The sequence below is a fragment of the Glandiceps talaboti genome, chromosome 21, assembly GCF_964340395.1.
Source record: "Glandiceps talaboti chromosome 21, keGlaTala1.1, whole genome shotgun sequence".
NCBI lineage: Eukaryota > Metazoa > Hemichordata > Enteropneusta > Spengelidae > Glandiceps > Glandiceps talaboti.
Genome location: NC_135569.1, coordinates 7913028 through 7939618, shown reverse-complemented (window position 1 = coordinate 7939618; position 26591 = coordinate 7913028). Strand labels below are relative to the sequence as shown.

At 35.5% G+C, this 26591-nt stretch overlaps 1 protein-coding gene across 1 annotated transcript in view; it reads left to right on the top strand.

Moving 5' to 3' along the window:
• Positions 1–1324: 1324 nt before the first annotated feature.
• The window catches only part of LOC144451803 (metabotropic glutamate receptor 3-like), a 34869-nt gene continuing 9602 nt past the window's right edge, over positions 1325–26591 (top strand). The window contains exons 1-2 of the mRNA XM_078142705.1: positions 1325–1945; positions 25600–25915. Coding sequence (XP_077998831.1) covers positions 1325–1945; positions 25600–25915 — 937 coding nt within the window. The remainder of the gene's footprint in view (positions 1946–25599; positions 25916–26591) is intronic.

The window sequence follows — 26591 nt, the reverse complement described above, 5'->3', positions numbered from 1 at the left end:
TGGTTAAGGATTTGACGGTTACAAATGTCAACTCTTTAAACATCAATTGAATTGAATTGAATTGAATTGAATTGAATTAAATTGATTTTATTTGGGTAGAAATAATACAAGTACATATTAAAATACAAGGTATAAAAATCACCGAAGATAACACATTAAAAGGTATTTTTTAAAACACTTATTTCAAATGTAGTCCTCATAATAACGTTAAAGAAAACCCTAAAATGATAGTGTATAATCGTAATTTGCAAACAAATAATGTTGTTTTGACATGAAAAGGTTTATGACAATTTCGAAATTATTAGTATCTGATTCTAGTATAGTAAATTGGCGTGCGTGTTGGGGTGACTGACAGCTTGAGAGGTACGTCACCATATAAACATTCCATTCATTCATTCACCACTGATACACTGGGTTCATTCATCCACCACTGATACACTGGGTTATAACGTGCCCACCTGACAATATCGGGGGCAAAATAGTTAGAACAAATACTGCCATGTACTTTATCCGAGGTAAATGTTATAACTGTTAAATTTGAACATGGGCCCTAATATGTATACGTTTCCTCTTTCCCACAGGTGCAGAACCAGGATAAAGTACTGATTTTGATTTGGTGCGGTGTGGTGTGATATAATATTGTGTGATGTGAAAGACTTTGCCAGTACACACTTTAATATTTACCATAGACGAATAACTGAACGTCTTTTGTATTTATTCAATACAAAGTGTATATGTATTCTCGTGAACTTTACATTGGAATGCTCTGTGGATGGTAATACTAAGAAGAGAAGAAATTGAATAGTGTAACTATCACGTAAAATGATAATAATTTGTGCGTATATTGACGAATAGTTAAGTCAGCTTCGGTGACCCATAACACAGATCAGACAAAAGCTCTCTGACTAATTTCTCCATTGATATGTTAATAAGGCTTCTGCGGTATATTACTGTGCAGCACATCCCCCAACGAGTCATTCGTACAACACGCCAGCCTGTGAGCGATTCTACCATTGGTTATGACCGTTGGCAAGCAACACGTATATCAGCTGCAAGTATTGAGCGTACATCGCCACTACCTTTGCAACCACACACGAGACAGGCGGTGTGAAATCCGTTGGGCAAACCACGGTGACATCATCTCAATTCAGCGACCAACTAAGTCATCATCCAAAGCAACGTAACCAACCCACATGTGGATTCCTACCGTTGTGATGCGATCTTAACAAAGGTTTCATAGTTTCGCGTACAGATATTTTGAAACTTTGATATTTTACATTTTCGTGCCGACTAAATCAACTAAAGGTTGATTTCCTTTATTGTAATGGCTAAAATTGAAGGCTCCATTCGACGTCTGATCAACTATATGCACTGTGTACACATTTTGATAATATTTGTAGGAGTCGTTGGTACCACAGATCTAAATAAAGACTCCGAAAAAATGTTGGCCACGCACGAACAGAAAGCATATATTTATGACCAGGAAGAGTCAAAGCTTCATTACACCGAGCACAACCTTAGCTTTGCTTGGCCCGTGAACAACGCTGCTGCAACGATTGCCGGTGATGTTATCATCGGTGGGTTAGTGATGGCCCACGAAAGACACGATGAATATATTTGCGGACATATACTTGAGCAACCGGGTATACAGGCTTTAGAAGCAATGTTGTATACCGTCGATTTGATCAACAAGCAAGAGTTCCTGCCCGGTTTCACACTTGGTGTTCACGTACTGGACGATTGCGACAAGGATACATATGGACTTGAGCAATCCGTTGATTTTATCCGGGGCTCTATTAGCAACATTGGCGGTAACGAGATTACCTGTAAAGATAACTCTCAACCTACATTTAACTACAAAACAATAACTGGGGTTGTTGGAGCCGCGTCAAGTATAAACTCCATACAGACAGCAAATTTATTAAAACTGTTCAAGATACCTCAGGTAAGTCGATCCTTTTAACAAGTCTACCCTTCCCTCCCCTCCCCTCACCTCCAAGGTGCTATCAGCCGGATTAAGGAAAGGACCGAAAACAGAAAGATATCCTCAAGTTCAAATAAACATTGCATGGTGTTTAATACTTTCTTCCATTTACATGTAAATACTAGCAAGTGTTTTCTACCGCGGCGTGCAGCTGTTTTCTTCCTTTGGGTCGTTAGTTTTAGAATATTTAGAATATCCAATTCATACCATATAGAGGACTCGGATATGCAGACGAATGGTGATTTGTCTACCGGACATATGCCATTCAAGAGTGCATTAGGTTTGCACACAGAGAGAGCTAGGTTAGTTTAATATCCTTCATTGTATCTTTCTGTTAAACTAAATGTTGAAAGAACAAACGTTATTAAAGTAAACATTACGTGTGACACGGCTAAGTCGCGAATAACTACATCTATAGAATGCATCCATGCGCAAACAATACCTGACGCAATTAGTCAATTTCCATATTTCGATGTGGTTTTATGTGGGCTTGCAGGACATGGTCAATAAATTACACGTAATTTAATGCACCATTGCATATGTCTGAAATTACCAATATGTTAGTATACCTTGGCAATTAATTACACGGTGTTTAAACGCATTTGAGTTAATGCACCACAAATAAATTATGGCGATATTCTGAAGTGAATGTGTTCAAATTCTATTGTCTGACCCGTTACAACAGATCATGAATAGGTTGCATTCGTCGTTCTTTGAATTGTATCCATACTATTTGTTCTGGGCATAATCAACTTTAATCTCACCAACAGTGTGTGCCTCATGTTACACACCAGTTATGAGTTTATCGAAAACACTTCAACACCGGGGTGTTCAAAACAAAACTCTCTCTCTCTCTCTCTCTCTCTCTCTCTCTCTCTCTCTCTCTCTCTCTCTCTCTCTCTCTCTCTCTCTCTCTCTCTCTCTCTCTCTCTCTCTCTCTCTCTCTCTCTCTCTCTCTCTCTCTCTCTCTCTCTCTCTCTCTCTCTCTCTCTCCACCCATATAGTGATATATATATATGCCTATGTATATACTTGTGTCTGTATGCGTTATAGTCTATGTATGTATGTATGTATGTATGTATGTATGTATGTATGTATGTATGTGGGCGTGTGTGTGCGTGCGTGAGTGCGTGTGTGTCTATGATGTGTCTGTGTCTATATAAATGTCGATCTGTGGTTCTATCTATTTTAGTTTCTTGTCGGTGTCACATTTGTTATGTTTTCAATAAAAATGAACAACGCCTAGACGTATATTTCACAAAATACCGTTGTGCAGCTTTCATAGTGTACATGTACATCAATGTGTTTATTCAAGATGAATACATTCGGCCGATTCAAATGAGGAGATTACCAAATTATCCTGCTAACAGAAAATAAAAATCGGAAATGGAAAGGCTTGTTACATTGTTACATACAAGTTGTCCACATGGTACTGAAATATGGTTTTCTTTATATGGACAGCTAGAGGCAAATAACCGACAGTTTGCTTGCGTGAAAGGCAAAGACTGTCATTTGTCTACTCAAAAGTTTGTATGTATGTATGTATGTATGTATGTATGTATGTATGTATGTATGTATGTATGTATGTATGTATGTATGTATGTCTGTGTGTATGTATGTATGTATGTATGTATGTATGTATGTATGTACATGTATGTATGTGTGTGTGTATGTGTATGTGTGTATGTATGTATGTATGTATGTATGTATGTCTGTCTGTCTGTCTGTCTGTCTGTCTGTCTGTCTGTCTGTCTGTCTGTCTGTCTGTCTGTGTGTGTATGTATGTATGTATGTATGTATGTATGTCTTTATCTGTCCGTCTGTCTATCTCTTTGTCTTTCTCTCATCAAAATCACATAAATCTAGAAATCGTTGACAAATTATTAAATAGTAAACATAAGTCACTACCTTTAATAACTAGTAAACACAGGTAATCAAATTATTTATGTATGGTACTGTTTTCAATATAAGGGGACGCGACGGGTGTGATCACCTGTGTTTATACCCAATTTCTTTACAAATCACTTCCCTACGCACAATATGTAAGTATTTCAATTTTCTCCAGAGTTTTGCATAATTAAAGAATTACACACATAGATATAGTCCAAGTTGCTTTACATTGCATTTTTCAAGTAGAATCCACTGTTAAAGAATGTTTGAAATTTAAAAAAAAATCTGAAATCAATACATATTTCTCATCCGTATGGTACTACTGCAGAACTTCAACATATGTTGAACATATAGTTCATATTGGAGCCAACCATATGGCTGCACATACATTGTAAATAGATTTCACCGAGCAATTTCCACACCGTTATTGATGTTAATTCCAACCTAAATGTCGCATTTTTAAAATAATAGCTCTATATTTTCTCCAAACTATTTGTTTATAGTAGAGCAAACATGTACACATGGTCACATAAATACAAAAACAGCAGAGCAGAGAATATCAATAGAATGATAAAATACAGCAGGTTGTAAAACTTGTTTCCCCTACCCATGAAAGAAACTCGTTCACATCTTTTAAAACTTTGTCGAGTCTCTATTCATGTACAGTTGTTTATTTTAGGGCAAACGTGTGCACTTAAGTAAAAAAAATAACAAACTGAATGAGTTTTACATTGATATAATCGATCAGCCTGTAAAACTTGTGTAGCACTAACTAGAACAACACATGACTACTAGACGGAACCAGATGTGTGACGTGGAACTACAAATTCAGTTTATAGGAGATTTAAACAATAACAGTACCCAGCCATTATTTGGGGCAGAAGAGGGTATGGGATCTAAAGATTCAATATCATTTGAGTTCGTGGTCCATTCATTATTTGACAAGTCACAACAAATAAAATATGTATACTGTTCCTTCAATTGTTGAAAAAATAAGCAATATTTTCATCAGATTATTCCAAATGTTATGCAACTTGTGTTCAATACGGGTGACTTTCCAAGTACAAGTACTATCAATTAATATGCATCGATTACTTATGTAATCTGTTAAATATTCACATTACGTCATTCTGTGTTTAAATACAAATACAGAAAGTAGCATGAACAAATTTACACATGAACAACATCGATATATCGATGGACAACACGATAACAGACATGTATGACTATCAAAACGGCGATCGGTAAACATATCAATTACAAGTGTGAAAATAGACAGACAGACAGACAGACAGACAGACAGACAGACAGACAGACAGACTGACAGACTGACAGACTGACAAACTAACTAACTAACTGACAATTACGTTAGATTTTGAATTAAAATGTACATTGATTTTAATCAACTAAACAATGAGCTTCATTTATGTGAGGGAGGTAGTTTTCTGAGCGTATATTTTTCGTATATTGATGAAGTGGGAATTTGCATATAGCGTATATAAACAAAAAGCCAATCCCTACTTCCGTTGTGGGTCCACACGGTACACTATAATTAGCTGTTTGGTTAGTATATTCGATGTCAAACAGTAGAGTGGTTAAGCAAAAATAGCGATTCCTGTTGTCAACTAACTGAATAATTTGACACGCTTGTTATGAAAGTAAAACCATGTACGTCAAGCAGTTTGTTCTGCTTACAACGGTCGATCATGCTCCCTCTTCAAATTGCTGGATTACATCATTTACAGATAACAAATAATTTTTGCAAGTCAACTTGGCGTTTCCGTTGATGCTGTAGTTTAACAATTTATGAATTTGGCGATAGGAACAAACATTTCAAAGAAGTGTACTGAAATGAATAATAACATGCTGATTTTCGCAATTTGGGAGAATGCAGTAATACGCAGACTTCGGCAGACAGACGGATGGACATACACACGAACGGGCGGACAGACAGATAGACACACACACACATACATACATACATACATACATACATACATACATACATACATACATACAGGTAAGGGACAGTGTGAGGGGAAAGAGAAATTAGCAATACGTGCCCGTGCAATAAGCTGAAGTGTAATAGTATCACGCCCTGGCAAACTTTGCCCAAATATGGTAAACAGCGCACTCGTCGATATCCGGCCGCTCGGTGATATGACTTTTTTGACACATAACAATGTTTCACTAACAATTTATACGGTTGTGTGATTTAAGACATATTTCTCCACCAGTTTAATGTCATTAACACGTGGCTTTTATAGTAAAAGCAATAATAATGAGAACACTAACAACAATATATTTAATATTAAAACAGAAACAATTCAACACATTTTCTGAAAATTGAATAAAGAAATCATGAACAACTTTTCAAAAATCTGCCTTGGGAAAGATAATTTGTAATAAATGTTTACCCATTTTATTTTAATTGATCCTATATTCATTTTACATAATGCATAACATAATCTGTATGGCATGCATGGGATTTGCGGACCTCGGTAGTGCGGTTCTTCAGACCATCCCTAACATATGTCGGGTCCTTCCGCCGTAAGACATTGGTCAGCGAAATCCATATCTGGGCCGTAAAAAACGCAATGGTTTACTGTGACTATGAACGAAATATTTGCAAAATATTGTCATTAGAAAGTTCTGAACTCGTTCGTATTGAAATATCGAAGGTGGAATACAATGTGTTGTTTAGATCTGTCTATGGTTCAGTATGTCTATTAAGCCAAATTAAAAAAATGCGTTTTCGATACACCAACCGACCCTAGTTCAAGCCCCCAACCCGAAACATTATTTTTGCATGCAAAAAGGTAAAAGGTAAATGATAACAATCTTCTCCTATTTCCTTGTATACAATAATGCCCGTTCCTTATCAGTGGTCACTAAAAAACAACAAAAACATTCCATCGAGAAGCCAGATCTTTGAAGACTACAAAATACAGTCTGCATAACGTATTCGTCTACTTAACTTATAATTGTCTTCATTTACTTGTTTTACATCTCATCAAACTCTGGCGGGAGTGCATAAGATGTTCCCTATCAAGTATCTTATTTATAGTGGGGTTGAAATATTTCTTAAAAGTAAAATAAAATAACATTCCGACCTACCAGTCCACTTTTCTGAAGTCACGTTATCTGAAACAAAACATTTTTCTTTGCCTTACGAAAACTTTATATAATACAACAGATGTCATAATATGTGTTAATTTCGCTAGTCTTGTAAACACGGCAGATGATTTGTTGTTTTTCGTCAAAATAGTCCTTGCAAGAGATTTCCTGTCCTGTCATTTCATTTCAATCTGAAAACAAATGTCAAACAATAGGTGACTTGGTTTAAATGTCGTCACCAGCATTACAAAAATAAATAAGTTCCGCTTTTTCCGCTTCTATCCATCAGGACACGTGCCGTGAAGAGCAAAGTGTGACGATATGTCGTTAATTGGAAAATTCATATCGATCATTGGCTACCACGTAGATCAGGAACATTATCATGGCAACAACGTTCTATGAAACAAGAATTTCAGCTCATTATTTTCAAATATGACATGTCACAATGATCACCTAAGGTGGATTTATGACATTCTACCTTCTAAGCTTTCTAAGATTAGAATGATTTTCTTGGCGTTTGTTAAGTCTTCACCATGCTCATTTTCATCAAATCAGTAAATGAAATAATTCCATACGATTAAACATCTTATGACTGAACAAGATATAGATGTGGTATGTATGCTCTGAACTAACAAGAAAACATATGAAGCATTCTTTCTAAAGAATGATAACATGTAACCTAATGAATTAAAACTTTAAACTATAAAAGTTTTATCATATACCTCCTGAAATGCTAAAAGTACGTTTGCAATTAATAATTTGGACATATTAAAAAATAGTGAGGGATAACATACTGAAAATAAATCGCTGCTTGTTCTTACTCACAGCATTCTACTTACTGAAGTATACTTAACCACCACTTGTAATTAACTGAATTCAAACTTGGTATTAGGATGTAACTTATAGAGAATTTGATGACGTGATTTATTATACGTACTCACAGTTGCACAGGAACTCCCTTCTATGGCATTTTATGCTTCTCGCCAACAACTCAAGGCCTTTTTACATTTTATACCAAGTACATTTTGATAACATATGGCCAAGGGTGGTTGGAACATCTCGTGTATTCTTTTTAATCTCATCTGCCATCCATGCAGAAAGTTAAGCTTATATGTAGATATATGCACTTCTCCTAGATATCATAATATCTGTGTATTGATTCGAATTATTTTAGTTACATGGACACTATGCAACGATTGGGAATTGCATGGTTATGGCTCAGTGTCGGGGTGACGGAACCATATCCTTTTGTGACCAAATGTACAATCCATGCAGAGAGTTGCTATAAAGATAAGCTTATTACATTTTATCCGATACCTATGCCAAGATCATCTCTTTTTGATGACCTCTAACGCGAAAGACCACTTCTTTAAACGTCACGATATTCGCGTTAAACATCATCACAAAACGCCTTCCTGATTGGACAAGACATGGTGATTCTGAACACAAACAAACAAACTGGTGGCCGATCTTTGCCGTCGATGTTATCACGTACGGCCACAAAACGTAGACATCTTTCAAAATAGAAATGCTGACGATAATATCCATACCCAAATGATACCATGTTCGATAGTAAAATTTACATTATTTAACTACGGTGTGGAGATGAGCACTTCGGAACTGTATCTTCAACACCACTGTAGGCCATTTACTAAGTACGTGTATGTACTATATTGAAGTCATGGTCGCGGTCGGCCATCCAGTTTTATTGACATATTAAAGCATTTTGTTAAACCTTTAGAGAACCTACTATACTACCAAAGTTGCTTAAATAATTATGAAAAGTCAGCCTATTACCAGATTAAAGTGCGTTGACTTTAACTAAACTAATGTTACGACATGTTGATGTAAGCTATTGATTGGGCATTGGTTTAATTTTATTGGCAGTTTATGCAGGGTATATTACTTACTACATTGAAACCGTTCACTATAGCGGAAGATTTACATAGTGAGAAATTTTTCAGGTATAAATCCAATAATATTAATAAAAAACGAATACAAATACAAATACAAATACAAATACAAATACAAATACAGATACAGATACAGATACAGATACAAATACAAATACATATACAGATACAGGTACAGGTACAGGTACAGGTACAGATACAGATACAGATACACATACATATACATGTACAGATACAGATACAGATACAGATACAGATACAGATACAGATACAGATACAAATACAGATACATATACATATACAGGTACAGATACAAATACAGATACAAATACAAATAAAAATAAAAATATTAATACGGATATTTCTGCAAGCTAAACACGACGCATTTCTACTCGTATTTTGAGGGGAAAAATGATAATTATTTTTAATAATAGTTGAAAAATGTAATAGATAATGAAGTTTTGATTGATAATTGATTATGATAAATTTACAAAATGCAGTTATACAGTAATTAGAATTTTATCAAAAAAGTTATCGTCATGAAAATCAATAACACCTCTGACTGTTATATAACTTAATATAAAAGTTAAATCAACCATATTTGCTGGGTAGTGATCGCTGACAAGATTCTTGGAGTGTATTTATCGCCAACTGGTTTCATGCATGCATGCATGCATGCATAACAGAGTAACGTCGGATTGTACGTGTGAACGTGCCTTTAAGCCACCACTATCACTGTATTTTTGGAAACACTGTGATAGTACTTTTCAAAATATAGACGACATCTATACATCGCGTTACGTCACACAACTCGGTGACTTATTCTTCATATCCATCCACTATTATATATATTTCCTAAGCGATTTTATTTTGTGAAATTGCATGGCATAAAAATTGTCTATTAAACATGGTCTTTTTTTGAATAATATAGGGCTGCTGAACATAGATAATCTTTTATTAAAACGGTTCCTTCTGATCGAGTATCCTTTGCGAAATGATGGTATATAAGTATTTGACCTACCCATACGTAACTGTCAGATACATATTTCAATAAAGGATTCGCCAGATAATTGTAATGGTTTATGGATAAGGCGTAGATATTTTCATCATGCTTCTAGCTGAATGATTATCAATTGACGTGTACGACACTCTTGTATTATAAAAGGGGACAATAATGTAAAATTGTGGGTACCATAAGTCATCAGAAAGTAGAAGTAGATAACCATATAAGCACGGCTATGTAGCGGCTTTAGGAGCATGTGATAATTAGAACGAACTGTCAATCAAGTGCATGTTTGGGATTACCTATTCTATTTCTCTAGCAATACCAATCAAGATATAGCAGCAAAGTCAGATCACTGTGCAACAGGGATTCCAAGAATTATCACATTGGACAATAGACTACTTGTACTGTAGTTAATGCTTGTCTTGTTACTGCAATGTGGTCCAAAGCTGATATCTTGAAGTCTAAGAGTATTCCGTACTTCAACCGAGTATCACTAATAACCAAGGGAACACCTCAGTGGGTATTATGTCCTCAGTGATGACGTCAGAACGCACGGTTACTTTGACAAGACTCCCCTAGACAACTTGGCGCCATGGTCGACATGTCTCAATCAATTTGCTTTCCATTGAATGTAGGATTCAGTGTGTATTATGTAAAATGAGCACAGATGAGGGTTTCAAACGTATAAGAACGTATAAGCCTTTAACACACCTTTATTGTTATGAGCGCAGGAGAAGAGGGATGTCGAGAGAGGCTTGAAGACGAAAGAGAAATAAAAAAAAGAATGAACGTGTCATAATGACCTCTCATGCTATTACCAAGCCATGTACCCCAAATGAGCACGATTAGACGTCAGGAACATTTCAGAATTCTGTTTCCATTTAATTCGCCGCAAAGTGCAACATAAAATATTCTCCGTTAAATAGTGTCCAGAACACACCTTTTTCTTGTCGGCTAAATTCTATTTAAAGCAAACATTATAGCTAGATTTCATTTAAATCATGTCGTGTTCTGCGTGTCTAATAGGTAGAGATTTTCATTGGTTAGGTTCTACACAGTTGTTATATTAGAGTTAAAGGGACACAAGCTGAGTGTATATTTCTGGGGGGGGGGGGTGTACTTTTTTATCTGCATATTAAAAGGTTACTCACAGTAATCTACTTACTGATGTATGCTTAAACATTGTTAGCAATTAACTGAACTCAAATCTGGTGTAAGGATAACTTATAAACGATCTGGTGACGTAATTTATTATACGTATAAAAATGTACAGATCTCCCTACTATGCAACCAACAGTTCTAACAGTGACAGAACTCAAATTGTAATGTCATAGAATGCATGTATCGACATAAACATTATACTGCAATAGTTTTATCTAAGTACTTGCACATAAGTGGAAAGGTTATAAACTCAGCTTGTGCCACTTTTAAAACAAGGAGAATCGAACTGTTCATTGAGTCCATACAGTAGTTAGATGTAAAATGGTGGAGGTCATAACATAATCCTGTAGACGAAATAGCAAGAGAATGGCATAACTTGTAAGATTGTTTATACCATGCACAAGCCAAGTTGAACAAAAAATATGGAATTTATACCTGGTCGTTCTACGTCACGACAACGCGTGTCTATGCTTCTGCTGTGTTCGTAATATGAGTCAAAACCTTAAAAATTGCTATTGCTTTCCCTGATTTTGCTTTGATTATACTGGCGCAGGTATGTTTATGTTATTCTCCAATATTGTTCCTCATTCAGCCTCAAAATAGTCGTGACATAAGGGTTTTGGCACTATTCGTCCAGGGACTCATAGTTATAAATCCCCTTAGGTCATTCGTATTTTCCTCAGCTGAACGAAGAAAAATATTGGGGGATAACATCTAATTATACCGAACCTAATCAGAATATATAGGATTTCCAAACTTTATAAAAGAGAGTGCATGAACGAATATGACAAGATAGCTATTGTTTTTTAATTGCGTTGAGATACATATTTGCTCTTTTGAGAGCCATGTCACGTGTATTTGTTGCTCAACGTTTCATGAATAATTAATTTCGAGAAGTTATAAATACACTATATGTATATCAACATGTTCTATTTTTAAGATCAGGAGAGAGAACTAATATTAACATGAAATATGTCTGTCACCTTGTTCAAGAAAACCCAAACTATTCTCAATGAAAATCCAGTAAAATAATCAAGAGTTACCATACAAAATTATGAAATTTTGGTCAAAATGTTAAACCATTTCAAAATCCAATATGGCCGCCGGATACTCTATGGGAAAATAAAAGACTAGCTATTTCCTTGAAAACGAGACAATCGACACCAAATTTTAAAAGAAGCAGAAGCAAGCTTCCATATTGCAAAGTTTGAAGAAATTTTTAATTACAAATTTGATTTCACTGAAAGTAGTCCCGAGGCACAATCTACTTTAGTAATCAGAATACGTATTTAACACACCGCTCGCGTCAGTCGTCATAGCCGAGGACGAATATGTAAATACAAGACTAAAGAATAACCGAAGTCATATAAAAGTGCCTCGTAACATTTCACCATTGATTTTATCAGTATTCAAAATTGTTACACCTGGTGGTAAGAGTGTGGAAAAGGATTTTCCTGCAGTTGTGTTGATTTTAATGACTTTCTCTTCTTGCACTACAGTCTAGTTAGTACTGCGAGTAATGCATATACACAAGTAAAGATCTCACAAGTGGTTGAATAAAATCCCTAAATCATACAGGTTTGCTGCTTTGATATATTGATTAGAAATAAAATTGATAATTAAAGACCGGGGATTCGAACCCAAGTTCTAGGAAAAGTGTTACCTAATCATTACATAGGATCATTCTTTTGTTCTGGAACGTGTTTTTTATGACTCTGCCAGACAACTGTCTTTTAAACTAGAATAATTCCAACCCACAAAGATTTTGTTTCTGTTGGGTGATTATTGTTGATCGAGCGATAAATGCTTATAAAAAAGACATGTATAAAATGGGGGAAATGACGTCATACCAGTGGAATGGTAAAGACAGATTTATGATATGCCCATAAAAATTCGGCACGCCTGTTTTCGGTTCAATCATGGAGAAATTGTCTTTGAATGAACTTTGGATAGTGGCATTTCTACTTAGCCACCAAAATGTTTCCGGCTACTGAGCTTTGTGACTTATTTGAATCATGTATGATCGTAATATCGAGTATCTCAATGTTGATGTATGTATGCATTCTTAAAGGGAATCAGTGTTGGTTTTTATCTTTGATGATGCCGACCTGGCAGGAAATCGGGGAGATGTGATGCTACCTTCGTGCTATTGCATGTTAATTGCTACATTACACATTCAAGTGGGGGCAAATACTGTTAGAAGTTGGTGTTATGTTCGAATGCAGTCTTCAAGTATGCTAGCGAATAATTGAAATTCTTGCATGAGTGTTCCTCGAAGACGTCCTTAATCTGATCTCGTATAGAAAATGAAAACCACACCAGTGCATACAAGTACCATACTGTTTATACGCACAGACCACCGCTAGGGAACAGATTTTAACCAAGATAAGTTTGTAAGCTACTCCATAGAAGCGGCATATGCATGATATTATTTTCCCCTGTTTTCCGAAAAGGTGTGTGATAGGTTTTAAGCACATACACACAAAAGAAGTATCTGATGATGATAGCCGTCCAGCTGTTCCAATCTACGCTCATGCTGAATGGATAGCATTGACCAACACATGTATACAAGGTTAACATAAATAAAGAAAACGGAAACATATTTCCTCAATGCAAAATGACACATAAAAGTTCCGTCCTCTGATCTGTTGGAAGTCAAAGTGTCTGTTGACGTAACCTCTGCAGTCAGTATTCTAAAGTATTATTACCCTGGTAGTTGAGCCTTCGGGTTTCTAAGATAGACACAAAATAAAACTATTGTCGCAACATGTTGATACAACAGTGATAAGCTATTGAATGAACATTAGTTTAATTATAGTCTCAGTAGGGAGGCGTCGCTGAAAAGTGGTTTATTTGGAGTTCCATGAACTTGCAGTGCTGTTTTGGGACTTGCAATGTTTACACTATGTTGATCATAGGGTGATTAGAATCGCACAATAGAGGGACGCTATCACACAAGAGCAATATATTTAGGTTGCTTTTATCTTAGTAAATCGAAGGCTGGATTACCAGTGTCGTATCGATTGCACACTACATACATATGTATTTGTAGAAAAAGTGGGATGTTGAAGATAGAAAATCAATTGTATAATGGAACCAACTACATTACTGATGGTATCGGTGAACTTTGACGATAGTCTCCAGTTTCGTAATTTGGTCATCACAGTAAAAGTACATCAGAAAGGAATGATTACCTAAATAGTTGCATATTTTTAGACAAGACTCTAAAAGCCTGTATTTCTTATAATGACGATGGTGATCATTTGAGATACAGAATGGAAGCCTTGAGAGTCGTTACTTTTCCGTTATATGGCAATTGATCATCCAAGATACACTCAGATATGCCAGGGTTTGCTATTAAAGTTATTTCTGCCATTTGTTGATCTCTAAAACACACGATTATCATGCAGGTTACATCACATACAACCTTTCTAAATGTCAAACATTTTATTTAGTTCGAGATAAACCACTTTCGATTTTGGACGAGAATCCCATAAACATTATTCGGAAAAGTTGGTACCCTGGTATGATAAGATGTCCACAAATTCAGTATTCGAGGAGAGCGTCTGTAGACAGGATGCACGGTGATAAAATTAAAACTTTCATCTGGTTCTCTCATTGGTACATAACCAATGCCTTATACGTGTCCAGTATGAGACTGGAAAATATTTACTTAGAAAAGCGTTGCAAAAGTCCGTGTGGTAGACAACTATGGATATGTTTGCATCTTCCCTACACAGTATGGTCATAATAACGTATCGCATGTATAGTAGTTGTCAACATGGGCTACATTGTTTCTTCAAAATATTTAGACTTATCTAACATCTGCAGTACCAGACTCGGTTCGAATTACACTAACATTAAACCAGTGTGGCTGTTTTTACGTCAAGTGTATGTGTATTAGTTAAACGAAATTTGCTATTCCTTTTTTGTCAAGAAGGAATTAAGATTCCGTTCGTTCCTTCCTTGAAATTTATGGATTATATTCTATCCATTTGTAATGATGACATAGAAAAGATACACATGTGAAATACAATCTTTGAAGTGACCATATGAATAAGTGGATCTGATCAGGCAAAATGAAAACAAACGTGTGTTTCGGATAAACCGATCTACCCTATTTTATGCCGCCGACCCTAAACTCTTAAAACAGATAAGAGATTCTTTGTCTTCTTGACCTTAATGTACGTCCGTTTTCTTTCCCACATATTTCATCAAACTATACAAGAAGGGGTGTTTTGACCGACATTTCGTTTGGTTTTCGGTCGAAGCAAAAATAAAAACAGTTAAAAAGATAATATGATATAATATAATATAATATAATATAATATAATATAATATAATATAATATAATATAATATAATATAATATAATATAATATAATATAATTGTAGTGATTTGGATGTGATTAACTGCTCAATTTTAATTTCTGGAGTCACAAATGTTAAATTATATTACACATGTCTGTCAAACTCCGAAAATCACAAATTCTAACGAGAACTATTGTAACTTAAATTGCTTCAAGTACCGAATGCTGTAATTTATGTTGCGTTTCTGACACGTAAAAGCTACACAGTCAAATAATATACTTCCGCGTTTCCGAGAAAGGCAGGCGGTCAAGGTCACTGGCATGATTTATACTTCAATGAATAGTCACGCTTCCAAAACAGATCATCCAGTTGAGCCGATTAATGTCATTCCAACCAAAACCCCATTACTATAACCTTGGACAGTTTACAAAGAGCAGATATTAGGAAGGAAACTTCTTTTGTTGACCCACGCAACGCATGCTGTTAAGACAACGCTACTTTTAAGTGCTATACCTAGTACCTTAAGAAAAACGGTTGGGAACATTTTGACAAAATGCAACACGCTACGCCTTTAAAAGTATTCCCGTTGTTTTCACTTTGGAAATATCATTTCTGTTAATGTTAACTTCGGATTGCCTATTACATTAAGATAAAAATCCTGAAACGAGATATGCATTGATAAAACATTCATTATACTTCCTATAAAACCTGTGTACACTCAGAATGATATAAAAACTATGCAACCAAGTGCCTTAATTAGATAACCACTGGCATAACTGGCATATCGAGATGACCACTAAAAGAATTATACATACCCTTACTTTTAAATTTTTGGTTTTACATTATGAAAGTAATAACGTGGACAGTCATTAGTCACAAACAAATTAAAGAGATATCGACAAACAGGGTAAATCGTAGAGATCACGCTTAGTGGAGATACCTTTCATGAAAGTTGTGGGTATATTTTGAAGGTATAGTTAAATTTCTTTGTCTCATTCTATCTCGTGACACACACACACACACACACACTACGTACGTACGTACGTACGTACGTGCATGGATACATACGTGCGTGCGTGCGTTCGTACGCGTACGTACATCCATCCATACATACATACATACATACATACATACATACATACATACATACATATATACATACATACATACATACATACATACATACATACATACATACATACATACCTACCTACCTACCTACCTACCTACCTACCTACCTACCTACCTACCTACCTACATACATACATACATACATACATACATACATACATACATAATTAAAATCAACATCAAATTGAAAGGGACTGTGCTGCCTTTGTAGTAAATAACTAGTTTGATACTTTGTGCCGCTTTAATGAAAGTGAGACACGACGATACTTTAAGGAGGGAATCGGATACTTAAATCTATCAAGATGTATAGTTAATATTTAAAGCGTGTCATATTTCCTATATATGTATTAACGGATAGTTCTACCAAATTAAATGACTATTCTCTAATTTCAGATGGAGTGTTAGTGATTATTTCTTTGCAATTATATGATTAAGCGCATCGTGATTAATACACACGAAGATAGTGACTTTTTGATCATACAATCCATACATTAGCGTCTAATGCATGTCACCATTGACGTCATAACGTCAAGCAATTCAAATCACGTTATTTTCTAAGAAGTAAAACGGAGCGGCCAAGGCCAGTGTATGTCATTGACATATACTTATGTCTATAAACACGAATACTGACATACTGTAAATGTCACAAAGACGAAGAAATTACTTTGAAATGATTGGATATTACTAAGATATTTCTTTCCTGTTTTGTAAGTAAAGGAAGATAGGCTTTAAACTAAGACGATTCTTATATAATTTGTATTGTCCAAAAGAATTGGCAATTTGTGCCTTCTATAAAAATATATTAATTTGTTGTAATTTCTTTTTGGTTAAAACGCTGACAGTGAAATATAAGTACCAATTTGCGAGGTGTGGGTCTAAAGCTTAAGTCCTTAATGGAGTTTATGCCTTTGGCGTGTAATCAAAATATACTTGAATTCTATCCGATACTGCCGCACTAATCCTAGCCTTATGGCGATATAAAACACGATGAACTTTTTCCGAACAGACACGTATCGTCGAAATTTCCTATTAACACCATAATTTATTAATGGAGTTTTAGCGAATAAGATAAGGAGTAGATGTATTACCTGATTAAACAGAAGTGTAAAAATAATACCCTGATATTAGAGCAAATTGCAAATAATGATAAGCCTGGGTTATGTATTTATGGGGAAGAAAGGGTGTTACTATACCTTGTAAGCAAGGCAGAATATTCTGAACGAGCAATTATAGTCAGAGTCGCGTTTCTGTTTTTGTATTTCGAATTTGTACTTAAATCAAAAGCAAATTGCGTTGCTAATAAGTATATTTATAATATGCACGAGTCGTTCTACGTCACGACAACACGTGTCTACGTCACTGGTTCTGCTGTGCTTGAAATATAAGTCAAAACGTTCAAAGTTGCCATTTCTTTCCCCGATCTTGCTTTGATAATACTGGCGCTGGTATAACTATGTTATTCTCCAATAATTTTCTTCATTCACAGCCGGAAAATACCCGTGTTCCTAGGGTTGTCATCACTACTCGTCTAGCGACTCGTAGTGACAAAGGCCCATTAGGTCACTGTATTTTCCTTGTCTGAAAGAAGAAAAATATTGAGGAATAACATCTAAGTATCTATTAAGATTACACATGCAGTGTATATGCAAATGACAGACAGAAAACTAATACAACCAAAACAATAACTATGACTATGTAAAGGTAACAAAACCAGAAAATTACGTGATTTCTTTGTATATCTAATTTCTGGACATTTTTAAAGAAAGATACAATGGATTATGATCACATTTGGTGGTACATTCAGAATACACACATCATCATGTTCGAGGGAAACACTTTACATTTCTTGTATCTTAGTCTTGTACTATAAACGCTAAGCGCTACACAACTTACTTCTTATTCCATCTTCAAGGAGAAGTGTTAAAAACATGCCACTTACCCAAAGATTGGTGTGCAAGTATTAGAACAAACTATGTTTAGTGTACTTGCTTTAATTCTCTTTTAATAACAGTAAATCGTGATGTTATCGACGGCCATGTATAATCTTGTTTATTATATTTTCGTTTGCATCTGAGCCGACCGTTAAGACACTCAAGGCCACCCAGTTTTCAATAGACTATGATCAGTGTGCATCACATGTAATGGTATATCCTGCTGTGTGCGGACCTCAAATTACCGTAGAGCTGCCAAAGATCAGTAAACGCTGTAAACCACTAGTCCAAAGATATACAAAGGAAAGCACGTTTGATTTGTAAAACCATCGGTCTATCATATGAACTGAGAATATACATATTTATCATTTATTTGTGAAGAATTGTGACTTATTTGTGAAGCTGAAAAGAAAGCATGAACTATGCAGTGAGAACGTCGTCATTTTATATGGCCAGAACAGTTGCTGGTGTAGTGAATCCAGTCAATATAATTAAACGTTTGAAGTTAGACTACGTCTTCACATAAAGTACTCACCGTAAAACAATTTGATACATAGAGTTTAATACATACTTTCGTAATAATACTTACATATATCACTTACGAGGACCTTAGAAAAATACTCGCCTTCGGCTTGGGTATCACCAAATGTTGGTAAAGGGTTTTAACCCTTGTGCGGGCTCTAAATTGTCGCCAGCAGGTGTTATTATTTAAAATGCTGTACTAAGTGTTGTATGTATAATTTGATAAGGCCGCATTGAACGCTTTAATAATGCAAACAAACAAACAAACAAACAAACAAACAGACAGACAGACAGACAGACAGACAGACAGACAGACAGACAGACAGACATATAGACAAACATCAATGCATGTTTATTAAATAAAAACACGTTAAAGTTATACTCATCTTCAAAATGGTGTCCTAAAATATGAAAAATGCGGCGCGTATGTATATCGCTGTTGAACTAATCAATTCATTCATTCATTCATTCATTCATTCATTCATTCATTCATTCATTCATTCATTCATTCATTCACTCGTTCGTTTGTATCAAATAAAGGCACTCATACTCATCTTCAGATGGTATGTCGTGAAATTTGAAAAACGCGGTCCGTATCTCTATCACTATTCGCTATATGAACTAATCAAATAAATAAATAAATACATTCATTTCATTCATTCATTCATTCATTCATTCATTCATTCATTCATTCATTCATTCATTCATTCATTCGTTCGTTCGTTCACTCAGTCACTCACTCATTCGTTCGTTCGTTCCTTCATTCGTTCATTCATTCATTCATTCATTCATTCATTCATTCATTCATTCATTCATTCATTCATTCATTCATTCATTCATTCATTCATTCATTTCAAGGCAGTGAACTCACTACAACTTATTTGGCAGGATTAGGAATATTAGATCAATTTGAAACTATTTTGTCTCTGTACCCGTAATGTATATTTAAGCATTTGTAAATTCGAAGCTATCGTAAACACGCTATTTTTTACTTGGCCCTAACGAGTCTTGTTGTTCACACTCGGTCACATGTTAGCTTTTTACTGCAATCTGGCAGTGCCCTGGCAATGGTGTGGACCTACAAAGACATATATTAAATCAATGAAGGCACGAATAAAGTTAAAGGCTCTGAACGATCTTAGTATCGTTTTGAAGTCTCCTCTTCACAAAAAAATATTGTGTATAATAAGAACCTCTTGGGTGCGTTGAATGTCACAGAAGTGTAGATTGGGGCGAAATTGTCTCCACATGCTGTGCTAATTCTCGTTTCTATGAAATTACAATTCATTAGGACGGCGATGGAAAATGGGTTTATTCAATTTTATGCTGAAAGTAAAACTGGATTCTGTCAGTCACTATAATCAGTTAGCATTTCAATCAAATTTGAATGTCGCAGCTGGATACATCCACCATTTTGTTTTTAAAGATGTTCGTTACTGAAGACATTGTCCTTCCATCATGGTTTTGTGAGTCTAATTTAAATACATAGAACTCATTGTAGTTAATTCAAAATTAGTATTTTGTGGAGGATTGGGGTACTTCAGCGAAAAACATGAAGTGCTGTCTGTTTGACACCTCCTTAGTATTCTTTATTTCTCGAGGAGCAATTGTAGGACAAGTTAATGGAAAAATCAAGCAGATCTAGAAGCCTAGCAAGTTCGTGGCATTATAACTACTAACAATTTCTGCAGTGTTTAAATTTGTCATTGAGAAGTAACACTGGTAAACTGTCAGACACAGCATGGGTGACAGATAACAATCTTTGTCAAACGTCTGTTGACAATGATTTCCGACTACATTGATGACGTTAGCAACAACTACCGATTGATGAATAGTTGCCTAGTTAATGTTAATTGTCCGTAATGTTGATAATGACCCATCTTGTAGTGATCACATATCCTTCCAACAGTTAAAGAAGTCAGATTAGTCGACGAATGTCATGAAAGGTCACATTAGATATACCTCATGTGAAGAGACTTCAGTTTGTACGGAGACCAAACCTTTGTGTTGTCGCATCGCGAGGGCAATCCAAAAATAAATAAATATATGCCGACCCTACCTTTGCTGAAAGGACTCTGTAAGCTTTATGACACAATGTCTGTGATCTCATCAGAATTTAGGTTATTAAATGATACTTTCCACTTGAGTGATTCTTACCTTATCTATTTAATTTTTTTCCTTTGAAGGACTAGGGGCTACACTGTGTCAAAATATACGAGATCGTCTCACACACTCTACAAATAATATCGATATGAACACTAGTGAAAATGTAACTTTAATTAGTGAATACTGTAAAAATGCCGTTGACATAATCATATGCGATGTGTTAAACACGATTGAGTGACGGTGGTGGTGATGATAATCACGGTGGTGCTGATAGTGGCACTGGTAATGGTGATAATGATAATGTGGTAGTGGCGGTGTTGGTGCTGCTGTTTCTGGTGGTGTTGGTGTTGGTGTTGGTGGTAGTAGTAGTGTTGTTGGTGATGGTGGTGGTGGTGGTGGTGGTGGTGGTGGTGGTGGTGGTGGTGGCGGCGGCAGAGGAGGAGGAGGAGGAGGAGGAGGAAAATCACCACCATGGCTGTCAACAATTCTGGAAAAGAGGATTTATATGAAGTAGGATTCGAAAGAATTGTAAAAAATAGACTTGTTTTTAATCAGGATACTATATATTGATGTGAAAAATATTAGATTATGTCTTTAATGGTAACAATTTTCGAAACTTGTTTATCCTTTTTAATAACTAAAGCTTGGCCAGTATATGAACAGACAGTTGGTGGCAATAAATCTACCAAATTGTCAGATTTAAGTCTGATTTTCAACCATAACAATCAGATATGACTAGGGTATTTATATGAGTGTAATATTAAGTAGACGAAAGTACTTCTACAGACCATAATATTCTGACACCTAAAGTTATAGTTTATTCAGTGATTGTACGGCGAATCTATAAGGGAGAAAACCACCAAACTAAGCCGATAATAAATCGTAAACTTAAGATTCTTATTACTTAAACACACACTAAACACGTACATGGAGACACAGCGATATTTCCCGTCAAAGTACTATAGTACTGGTAATCTATGAACACAGGAAATGCTAAGTTATTAAGAAATTTCTTGAAAATAAAATAGAAGAATTATACGTGTCCACAACTATCAGTAAAGTTGTCACCAATGTGGAATGATTGGCATAGCATAGCAGCCATGTTTTATATTTTATCTTTGTCGGTTATCGCATCATCTGATGATTAATAATTGATAAGATCCCGCGGTTATAAATGCCTTTTACATTTCACAACAGTGAATGGTTCCGAGCAATAAATCTGTAAAATGACCTATTAATCGATGTATTTGAGTCCAAAACACTGATAGGATTATAGAAAACTATTAATTTGACAATCAGAAAAAGAGAGAATTAAATCTCCTCTCTGGAAAGAAAACCGTGATAGAATCTACCCTATTACAAGTTCATCTGTTTAGTCGAGTCCGTGATTTAATTCAGTAATGGCTAGCCCTTACTTTTCTTTGATACAAAGTCCCCAATTTCCACGATGGCAATAGCAACCCTACCTTGTTAAGTTTAATACTGTCTTTGTTATCCCGCTAGGGTACGGATTTAGCGGAGCTGGAACATGCTCATGATAAATTAATTCTGCCTCGTATTCAACTTATTGAAGACTCTTATTATTTCAAATCGAAATTTGTAATCCTGGCAAGGATGAATAAAATACTATCTCCCTATTTAGAGACAGACGTGGAGTAATTGGCTTAGTTCTGGATCCTTATGAAGTCTGCAATTCGATTAGGTTCCACTTCCTTTACTCTATAAATAGTAATTCATGGTATTGTCTTTAATACTTCTGGACGACTGAATCTCAAATAATTGAAAAACTCATCTCATCCATCTAATCAGTATTTTAGAGTTAAGCAGAGAAATGATAAAATTTAAGTTAACCTACTTGTTCTTGTTCAGACACACCTTGGATGTCATTGATTGAGTAATATGTCGAGACAAAACAATGCACGACGCAATTACAAACAAAAATGCGAATCTTAAAAACACAAAATTTACCGATAAGCACAGTGACGAAGTAACTGAAATAGAACTCAAAATATAGACACGTTTACACATACACGCTTACGCGCGCGCGAGTACATGCACGCATGCACGCACAGGCTCATGCGAATACGTCATACTACACAACAGACAAGTGATTACACTGATAAAAATACAATTTAGCTGGCCATTTCCTAAATAAAGAAATTAAACTTGATGCTAAAATCTTTATAAATATGCAGATAAGGCTGTAAAACCTAATTTTGATTCTGAGACCATAAAATTGATTCCGTCCCCTTACTGAATAGTAGCGCTTGATATTTTGCTTCCCTAGGTCAAGCTAGGAAGACAGTTCTCCTCGTAACATTTTTTTCGAATTCACAATTAAGCCATTGCTTTAGTAGCAATATGAAAATGGTTTTCTTGAATAAACTTTATTCCTAGTATTGAATCAATGTCAACTGTAAATATATTAATATAAAGGAAAACTACTGAGTGGACGAGGATGATTTATCGTTTCCTTCTGAAAAGTGGTGTAAAAATTCTGGTTTCTAAGACCACATATCTTGGGCTTTGCGTTCCTTTTCAACGACAATATTTTATATGTGTGAATACTCTTCTGTGTACGTTAAACCATTATATTCGAATTTACAGGAACAATGAGAAATCCTAGTCCGAACTGCAGATTCGAGACTAGACCCTTACGCAAAAAACGACGTAACTGTGTAAGATAAAGTGTCGTCTGCCACAATAATACTCTTCACAAAATCGATCTTTCTTGGACCAATGACACGTCATCGTCGTAAACCACAGCCTCTTTTACGACACCGTCACAGTGTCACGGAAGAACTATACAGCTAGCAGCTCTGGTTTGCGAGAATGCAATATAGAAATATAAGTTTGATTGACTTGTTCTTTGTTCATAATTTTCACCAAATTAATAATACGCGTAGTTTGGAATTTTTAATCCAATGAACTAAAGAACTAGGCAAGTGGCATTTGAAGTTCCCATTCAGAGGGTCAAATACTGCTTGTTATAAAAGTCGATTTGAATAAACAATGAGAAAGTAACTTGGCATATCACAAAATAACCTTTCAGACCGCCGCCGAACTTTGTTTCGAATTCGTGGCATATACATTCATGTTTTGTTTTTGTTTTAATTATTTCTATGGTTTCTTACGAAAAGTGAATAAAAACATACTTTCCAGTATTCTAAGAAAATCAATTTCATACGCAATATGATAAAACAGAATTATTTCTATGGCAGTGGACAAACGATGTATACTATAGAATTTTCCCGCGCGATCGACGTTACAATAATAATAGCGAAATGAATTAATTTTGTGTTAGATGGTAGTTTTTCTCGAGTGAGTCATGTCATGGAGGTCACCGCTCAAGGGTCGATATTCCGTGACGCACCATGCACTGTTGAACTGATCATCAAAACACTTGCCTAATTAATATTACAATTTGAATGAGTTTTTTAACCTTCGGCTTAGGTGGTTTATACCCATGACATTGATAACATTGTACTCTTGTAAGCCGATAAAGTTGACGATTGAAAATGAAAATTGTAAATTTTACAAGATTGGTTTCATTGACGACATATAATGAAATCTATATACATGAAGCAGTCATGTGTACGACCTCTTACTTGGAACTAATAAAGTGTGCTTTCTGACGCAAAATGTGCGATCGTCACGTTTTATTTTCATCGGAATTGATTGACACGTAACTGAATTTGTTATATGATACAGCAAGCATGAAAAGATGAGGTGTGGTATTTTCCTCCACATTGGAGCTCACACTCACGTCATTCACCGATCATTCATTGGTGCATCGTAACGCATGCAGACTTACTTCCCCATAGGCCTACTATCCTCAACTTCATGATATTGTTTTTAGATCTTTTTAATTTCAACTGTTTCACCTAATTTGAACGTTTGTATTTTGACATTTTTGCGCCAAAGAAATCATTGTCACGATTACACCACCTTCACTGGTAAATTCTGAGTAACTACAGGTGATAGAGGCAGATCGATGTATTCATGTGTGAATTAATACATTAGTTTCTGAATATTAAAGGGTTACCTTAATGCGAAAATTGTCCTTTCGCTAAACGTCATCTCAAGTACGTTCCCAGTCCTAAGGCAAATGTTGCCGAGGTTGATTTACATGGACGGAGTTTCGTATCAGTGTTACAGTGACTGTCGCATGTTGTTCAAATCTACTAATATGCAATTGCAATATGGTAAATTCTAATAATACATGCATACCCTTTAAGCAACACCCCCTGCAGTTATCAATATTTTAGAGATTATATTTAAGGCGCCATCAATCAAATACTGTGTTTGCCGTCGTGGGCCCACATGATAAGATGTAACAATATTTGTAAGATTTTGATCGAGCCAGACAACAAGGTGCAGTAATGTTAGTAATATTGTCTCGAGCCAGAAGATAAAATGTAGCCAATGTTTGATAAGATTTTTGTCGAGCCTGACTGTGTGTTTGAGGTTAACTAACTTCTTTTGTGAATAATGTGACTGACCATCACTATCATTGTATTACATTTAGATAAGTTACTGGTCCACAAGTCCAGACCTCAGCAACAAAGAACGATTTGAGTATTTCTCAAGGACAGTTCCTTCGGACTATTTCCAAGCTCGAGCTATGATTGAGATCATACTACATTTCAATTGGACCTACATATCCATCGTACATGAAGACTCTAATTATGGTGTTCAGGGTATCGCCGCATTCACAGAACTAGCCAAAGAGTACGGAATATGTATTGCCTTAATCGAAAAATTTCCAAAAGATGATGGACAAGGCAGCGAAGAGACGTATCTAGAAATTGTCAACAATCTTGTCGAAAAACAAAGTGCTAGAGGTGGGTATAATTCTTGCTAGTTCTGCTCTGCTTCCATTACGCATTTTTCGCTCATCTTGTTTCAATTAAAGGTACACCAGTGTGATTGAAGTTACATTCAGAGCAGCGCCACCATGTATCAACGTGCTCACAGACAGACAGACACATTTGCCTGGCTATTAACTGCCTCAAAATTAAATTTATGGTAGGTACATGAAGTGTACAATTTTGCAAACTACAAGGCTGCCGACTGCTCCTGAGGTTGGAATGTTCAAAAAAGTCGATATATATATATATATATATATATATATATATATATATATATATATATATATATATATATATATATATATATATATATATATATATATATATACACACAAAGACACAGACACGGACTGACAAAGACGGAGACATAGAGAGGGGAAGACAGAGAGAGAGAGAGAGAGAGAGAGAGAGAGAGAGAGAGAGAGAGAGAGAGATAGAGAGAGAGAGAGAGATACTGACAGGTAGAGGATGGCATACACAAATACATTCGCATGGCTGTCACCCAACTCATCACTGAATATTTGTTTTCAGAATGTATTGCGGCTAAGCCGCGAGAAAATGTTTAATATACTCGTAAACGACCGCTCCTGGGATTTAATTAGGTTCAAATCATGAGCAAAATATCCCCCCCCTTTTAGACCAGAATTTT